At 35.7% G+C, this 7,795-nt stretch overlaps 1 protein-coding gene across 1 annotated transcript; it reads right to left on the bottom strand.

Moving 5' to 3' along the window:
• Positions 1-370: 370 nt before the first annotated feature.
• On the bottom strand, positions 371-7,761 carry LOC113769394 (putative pectinesterase/pectinesterase inhibitor 26). The gene is made up of 3 exons (XM_027313847.1): positions 6,996-7,761; positions 3,416-3,957; positions 371-1,111 (listed from the first exon to the last, which is right to left on the bottom strand). Exons 1-3 carry the CDS (start codon positions 7,759-7,761, stop codon positions 371-373), a joined length of 2,049 nt encoding a protein of 682 aa, XP_027169648.1.
• Positions 7,762-7,795: the final 34 nt, after the last annotated feature.

Genomic DNA, 7,795 nt, shown 5'->3' with positions numbered 1-7,795 from the left:
TTATAGTCCATTAATTTACATCAATATTTACGCAAAACCAAACATGACAAAAAATATAGAGGTGGGGGGAATATAAGTATATTTTCCAAATATATACCTGTAGTACCGATTCATTGCTCGTGGAAAATTAAAAACGTGGCATTGAGGGCAAAAGTTTGGTTTGAATTGCCAAACATTTGTCAAAAATAAAAATTTGATTGAATCATAAACACGTTTTTCAGTCACCTATTTTTATATCTTTCAAATCACCATTTTAGTCATTTTATATACATTATATCACAAAAAGCGTCGCAGTATTATTTCAAAAAAAATTCAAATAATTTCCTGTCCATACACGTAATTAAAGTGAGCAAATACTCAAAATATACTCTCAACATTCTGCCAATTTTCTGAGCTGATGAAAGAGTAAAAATGGCAATATCTGATCCTTGAACGAGAGAAAGCTGCTGCAGTAGTTGACCTGCACCCTAGCTCTGTACACCTTCAAGCTCAAGTCATTTACAGCCATTGATCCAACCTCATCCAAAATATCACCACAGCTGTCTAAAGCACTCAACGCGCTGGTCAGCCACGTTATCATGTCTTCCCCCCGATCAGAAGTCCACGCCACCGTGACAAAGTCAACGGAAGAAAAGACCCGGTAGTTTCCTTCTTTCTCCAGTAGTACTGCCTTTAAAGTCCTATCGAGGTGACTCAGTGAGTCGGAGAATGCCCAGGTGCAGAATTCCAGAGCTGACTCAGCTCCAATCATGTTCGAACTCAGTAAAACTTCTTTCATCAACGGAGCCAGGCCGGTGATATTAGCAATGGCTACCTTGATAGAGGCGGCGAAAATATCATCCGGGTCGGTTTCAGTTTCCTCGATGGCGGGGGATATAGAGGTGAAGCATAACTCAGGGTCGTAAGTCACGGAACATAAGGTCTTCAAGTTTGCTGAGTTTGGCCTGAGTGACTCGGTGGTGTGGTAGTTTTTACCATTTTTCATGTGGGATAAGATTATGGTGCCTATGATGACAGAAACCAGGATGATTAACGAGAAGGAGATGATCATGATGAGGTTTTCGTGGGATCTACGTTGTAGAATTCTTGATGATGATTGCTGTGATTGAGCCTGCAACAGGCCTACTCTGCAGCTGGAGACCATGAAGGAATCGTTGAATGCCTCAGTGTGGCTCGCAATGTTTTGGTTTTTGTTTGAGATCGCTGATCAGTAGTACAGTACTTTGTGATTATTTTGATTTCTTGAGTGAAAAAACAGATGAAGATCCCGGCAGTAATTAGCATATGCAAATTGTGTGCCTTTCTGTGTGAAGAGGTAAAGCCAATAGCATTATAGCATCTAAGTCAACGTTTTGGGATTCACCAAATTCACTCTTGGAATTCAGCAATGCCAGTGAATAAATAAGGCACTAAATTTTAAAGGATAGTTTGAGAAACCTCCCCAGACATTTCTGACTATTTCACTTATTCACTCAAGGTCTTAAAAATTACACTTATCACCTTGATTAGACACTTTGGTAACCAAAGTAATTTGGCACAATTATAAAAGAAATCAGTGTCAAGTTTTTCATGCCAACATTAAACCAATAAAAACAATTATAACAATAAATCTTTTATTATAATAGGCTACTTTTTTAAGATAGAAAAGAAAGTGCTATTTTTTTTAAGTTTATGAACTATTTTTTTTTATCGGACCAGTTCAATGATGGAACTACTATAGTTTGGTAGTGATTTTGGACCATTTGTTTTTTGTTATTGTTAATTTATTCTTGATTTTGATATAAAAAAAAAAGAGCTACAAAAAATGGATGATATTAAAAATTATCAAAAAAAATATTAGTTGCTTAATATTTGATTAGGATGGAAGTTAGGAACAATATTAATAATTCTTCTATATTTCTAATGAAATATAAGAGAAATGAATAAGAAAAAAAAAAGAAAAACATAAAAAATCTATTCTTTGTATAAACATGGCAACAAGGGAGTTTTATTAAAATATTAAAATTCGTATTGTTAATTTCAATAAGCAAGGGAGGTAGGTAGGTGTAATTTTTAAAATTTTAGCATTGCCATGTGAAATTATCAAAAACCTCAGGGGAGGTTTCTGAAATTATCCCAAGTTTTAAACGTACCCTGAGGGAGGAAGTTTTAAAGATTATGCTCTTTAAACCAATTTGCACATTTAGATATAATCACCATTTCACAAATCACAACAGATAGATCCTCTTCAACTTTCAATTTCTTAATATCTAATAAGTTATCATAATTCTTTCTTCTTTGCTTAAACTACTAGCACTTTCACCTTTTCCTTTCTTTTTCTTTTTTTAATTTGCCTTGAAGTGTTTCTTAAGTTCAATACATTTGACATATAGGCTCTGTCGGATACATCGTTGAACCAAGGCTCATGATAGAAATGCGGTAATCACAAGCCATAATCCTCATGTTTACAACCTCAACAGCTTGTGAATTGTGTATATCACCACAGGCATGAGAAAATAGTGGCCCCAATTCATATGATGGGAGTCATGATAATGCAGTTCTTTCAGTAATAATTAAAGATGATGGATTTTTTGAAGTATGATTTTGATTTGGCTTCTTGCTTTGATTGTTGCAAACTTGCAATTTGTTGCACTTTGTCATGATGATGAAAGAGGCCATCAAGATTAGAAAATTTCTGTCTTGATGATCAATGTTCTTACAGGATCATTTGGTGTTAGGAATCAGAATCAAAAATTGCTTGGATGTTATAAAAGTTCTGAAAGAATTCGAACTCTAAACTTGATAACGAAAAGGTGTATAGGAGCCCTTCCTCCATTGCATTTTAGTTATCATTCGAACTCTGAACCTAATAACGGAACGGAAAGAACTACAGGAGCCCTCCACCGGACCTTCGTTACCATATTTTTCTAACACAAAAACATCATCTATTAAACAAAATAGCAATTTGGCAGAGAATTAGTACACAATAATGACAACACCTATGTTGTTGATTGTAACGCCAGTTCACATTCAAGAAAAACATGTCATCCAAACAACTATTATACTATGTAACAGCATATTTGATTACCTTAATCGAGATTTACTAAATTAACATAAATTCAAGATTGAAGCAAGCCATTTTCAATTGAACCCAAGAAGGCAAGGAATCATGAATGTCACATCTCAAAACAAAGAAAATTCACTATTGGGAAGGGAAACAAAAACGTATAATTGAACAATAGTTCATCAATTTACATCAATAAATACGTAAAAGTAGCCATAACAAAAATATCAAAACAAAATATTGAGGGGAAAATATAATTATATATTCCAAATCATCCCTAGACGGGATATAGTACTCATGTCTTTCTCGTCGAGCTTTAATGTCATAAACTATCCGATCTCTGCGTTCAAGAAAATCATAGATGTTACTCACGTGCATTATACCATCATACACCCCACTTCTCAATTCAATCACAGCCGTCGAATTGTCTTCCCCAAGAATCCCGAAACATCTCCAAAGATCATTCGCCGCCCGATTCACCCACGAACTCACCTCCTTACTCTTCTCCCTGACCAGTTCTTCCATCTCCCCCGAGTCAACTCGGAGACCGAACAACGACGACTCACCGGAGGCAGTCAAAGATCTGTTGAGCCGGTTCAAAGAGTCATCGATCAAACTCGAGCACCTGAACAGGGCTGACTCGTTTCTTGACTCAGTAGCAGCATCAGAACTTGACTGCAAGATCAGAGCCCTCGCGAGAACAGTGAGGTTGACGACTCGTTCTATAGCTAAATCGAGAGATGCGATGAAAATATCATCTGGGCTGTTGTCAGGTAGGAGAATGACTGAGTTGAGGCATTGATCCGGGAACCGAGTCACGGAGCAGAAACCTCGGAGTGACTCGGTCTGTTGGTCGAGTTTGAGCTTTTCTTGGGATTTGTTGTGCCTATGGATGAGATTTATGATCATTGCACCTGCAATGAAAGCCAACAGGATGATTAGTGAGAAGAAGGTTTTGATTAGGATTTTGTTTCGTTTAAGGTTTGAGGCTAATGAAGAAGGCTGCTGCTGCTGTTGTTGTTTTCGTTGGTTTTCGATGAGGCTGAGTTTGCTGGTGGCTTGGCAGTTGTCCATAGCTGCCTGGTGACTTTGGTTCTGGGGAATTGGGACTTCGGGAGTTGGTAGTTTTTGTCTGGTTTTCTTGGTCTGAGATTGCAAGTTTTATTAGTTGGGGTTTAATTAGTGCTAAGTAAACATTGACCAATATAGTAGTATTTTTTTGCTCATTTGTCAGCCAACTGTTGCTGCTGCATTGAGCATTTATTTACTCTTTTTTTGCCCTTTTTGTTTCCCTGGTTTGGATAAGACAGTTAGTTGTATTCGAGTGAGGTAGAGATGCAATTGTGGTGTGTGCCACCGTATACGGTTATTGTATATTTGTTATACGATTAGAATGGACGTCCTACCAACCGTTCCAAGCAATCTACGGTCCGAATTTAGCTATCACTATAAATTTTAAAATCTTTTTTTTTTTTTGTTATTTGATCACGTGTGGTATCCTGAATCACCAGACTAATTCACACGTGTTCCACACCAACCTGATCAAGCCGTGTGAGTTGTTTCACCGGAAATTCGATCATTAACAGTGGTACTCACCTAACTAGACTACTACCACTAGACCAAAGTTCTGGGGGCCTATAAATTTTAAAATCATACGATCGGGATCATGATATATAACTATGACATAATTGGTATGTGTAATTTTACGTGGAAAATAGTTGATTATATTAATATGATTATTATGAAACTGTATAAATAGTTTGTAATGAATTACAATGTATTCAAAAAAATATTACGCTGTTTACAAATAGTTACACCGACAACTGTTTGTGTCCATTTCCTTGATTAATATATTTGTTATACGATTTGATTGTACACTTAAATATGTGTAGGTTTATTTGTTTATGTAATTTGCAAAAGGTACCATTTTTGAATGCATTTATACACCAAATCTTGATGATGTAAATTAAATACACATATTTACAACAAACTATTACTCTACCTGCCCGAGTACATTATTGCTCTGTAAGACACGACTGCACAAGTACACCCGAATGAATTATTGGGCAAGAGAAGGATAATATTTCAAGTGCTTGGATAATTGCAGTTTCAGTACCTTGAACTTAGCTATATTTCTACTTTTGTCTCGTCTATTTCAGATTTACTCCATTGGTCCCTTAGTTGAGTACTTGTTTTGTTTCAACCTCTTCCATTTTAGATTTTACTTTTGAGTCCTTTGTGGTATTAGGTTTTGTGATTTGTTTGACAAGCTACAAAATATCTTGTGTCTCTTTTGGACAAGTATCCCACTTGTCCAATTCGATCCTTTTTGGTCAAATTCTCTCAAAATTAACCAACCAACAAAATCCAATGTTCGCTCCATTGGTAGACTGCAGTCAAATTTGTCAAGCAAAATTTGATGTGCACTCAATTTGACATGAATAGGAGGGAACTAATAAAACTCTTGCAAACCTACCAAGAGGGCTAAAAGGGGTAGTGACAGCCACTGCACCTCTTCTCCAACTTCTCTCTACTGCACCTTTTCTCTGAATCCCTTCCTCTTCAAGTCCATAGATTTCGTTTTTGTTATTTTTCTAATCAAGTCTCCTCTGAATTTTTTTAGTGGGAGATCTTTGTTTCTCCTAAGATTCCTAGTGAGAATTTTTGTTCTCCTAAGAGTTTTAAGTGAGATTTTGTGTTATTTTTCCTTATTTTATTGTTTAAATTTGAATTCACTTCAAATTTGGTTGTCATATATGAATTTATTTTAGATTTGGATTTATGTCGGCAGATCTCATCATCTTTATTGGAGCTTACAACTGTTGATTAGCAGATTTGACGATTGCAACATGCACAAAGTGGGCTGCAGCGATTTATTCTATGAGGAGATAATTTTAAAATTGATGGTACTTTTTATATCTGTTTTTAATTTTTCAGGTCTTTTGTATCCGTTAACTTGCAGATCTACAATTTTAGTGCACGTTTTATCTGCCATTAGGACAACGATGTATATCAATCGTGTTGGACGATTTCCAACAATCCATTAATGAAATATGTTTTGTTATCAAAAATAAAAAATAAAACTCTTGCAAATTAGGACATGGCCAAAGAAATTAGACTATACGAGCATTGTGTCCCTTTTTTAACACCATCAATTGGAAATTAAATTGTAATTGACAGAATTAATATTAAACTGCAATTGATTCTAGAAAAGACAAGGGAAAAATTTTCAGCCATAAATAGAAAGGAATATTTATTGTAGGTGAAATTTAAGGAATTTATTAGGTAAAAATAATGTAGTCTGAATTCTCAAGGTTTGTTTTTAAAAAGTTCTATGAAGCTGAGGGGTTTGGGAGATGGGAAAAGAACTTGGGAACGTAATCTATCACTCCTGGACCATGAATAAAGATAAAAGAAAGATGCAACACAACAATACATTGACAAATGTACATAAGGAAAATTTTAATACAAATAAATGACTTCAAAAACTTGACAGAACATATACATCTTTTAGAATTTTTGTTGAAAGATCCTTCTAATGTAAATGCAACTACAAGAATCCCAAATTTGTGACACTGAGTTAACAGTCAACAATACTAAAACTCTAAAAGAGATCATCATGCATCTAATATTTGGAGTTTGATTCATACTCTAAAAGAGATCATCATGCATCTAATATTTGGAGTTTGATTCAATCTTTTTTGCATATTTACCCCAAAAATTTTTTTTTTTAATACTCACTCGTGTATGGTTTAGGACTTGGTAAATCACTAGTATATACATGATTGATCTTAAATATTAAAGAGTCAGGAAAAGAAATTTAAATTTGACAAGAAGAAGAGAACATCCATCCTCATTTCTGAAGTCATAACTGTTGCAATTTAGTATAATCGCACCAACAGGCAAAACAGAAAAACTAACAACAAATACTGTGAGCCAAAAAAGACTATACCAAAATCAAATCCACTTGCACTGAGCATAAAATTTGACAGAATACTCTGGAGAGGATGATAAAACATGTCCAGAATAGTATCCATCTTGGCCAAAATCACTAAGCTATTCTCCAGATATTTCCTTGTCACAAGCATCCGCATCTTCATTCTCACCAAATAAAATTTTCCAGATACCAATCCTTCATTATCATTCTCCAATTCATCCCTGCACCTCTCCAGACTCTCCTTAGCAGCAGAGGTCCATTCCATCAAATCCACAACGGTTTTTGTTTCCTTAAAGATGTTGCCATCGGGGACAATCCCAATTTTTGTCACAGACATGTTAACAAGTCTTAGGGAATCACTGATCAAACTTTCACATTCTTGTAGAGATGGAAAGACACTTGCAGAAGAAGCATTGACTTTTGAGATTACCCTCTGCCTTTGGGAATTAAGGATGGTGAGCTCATCAAAAGAAGCACTGAGTGAAAGAGCAAATATCTGTGAAGGATTAATCTTCGATGAAGCCTGGCTTTGCTGGAGTTTCCATATCTGCTTGAAACATAAGCGGCGGGATGGAGTTAGAGAACAGATGGCTCTGATTGCTTTGCTTGGAGGCGCATTAGAGAGTGATTGAGACTCTACTTTGTGCTTGAGGATGGTTAAGACTGAGATGATTGAACTGATAATGATTGTGAATGAGATGATCAAAGAAATGATGATGGTTATCTTCCTTTTTCGTCTTGAATATTGATCTTCTAATAGTCTGTTGTTGGCTGACTCCATCTCTGCCTCCAAGGCTTGGAAATTCAGGAAATGG

The sequence above is a fragment of the Coffea eugenioides genome, chromosome 4, assembly GCF_003713205.1.
Source record: "Coffea eugenioides isolate CCC68of chromosome 4, Ceug_1.0, whole genome shotgun sequence".
NCBI classification, from domain to species: Eukaryota; Viridiplantae; Streptophyta; class Magnoliopsida; order Gentianales; family Rubiaceae; genus Coffea; species Coffea eugenioides.
Note: the sequence above shows the minus strand (reverse complement) of the source record. Positions and strands in the feature narration are given on the sequence as shown.

What these genes read in the sequence shown, in the direction of transcription:
- LOC113769394 (XM_027313847.1), bottom strand. Translation starts at nt 7,761, where the DNA reads ATGGAGTCAGCCAACAACAGACTATTAGAAGATCAATATTCAAGACGA. An exon ending in TGCAAGTGGATTTGATTTTG is followed by an intron (nt 3,958 to 6,995) that starts GTATAGTCTTTT and finishes CTTTCATTGCAG; the next exon opens with GTGCAATGATCATAAATCTC. An exon ending in TGTATGATGGTATAATGCAC is followed by an intron (nt 1,112 to 3,415) that starts GTGAGTAACATC and finishes GGCCTGTTGCAG; the next exon opens with GCTCAATCACAGCAATCATC.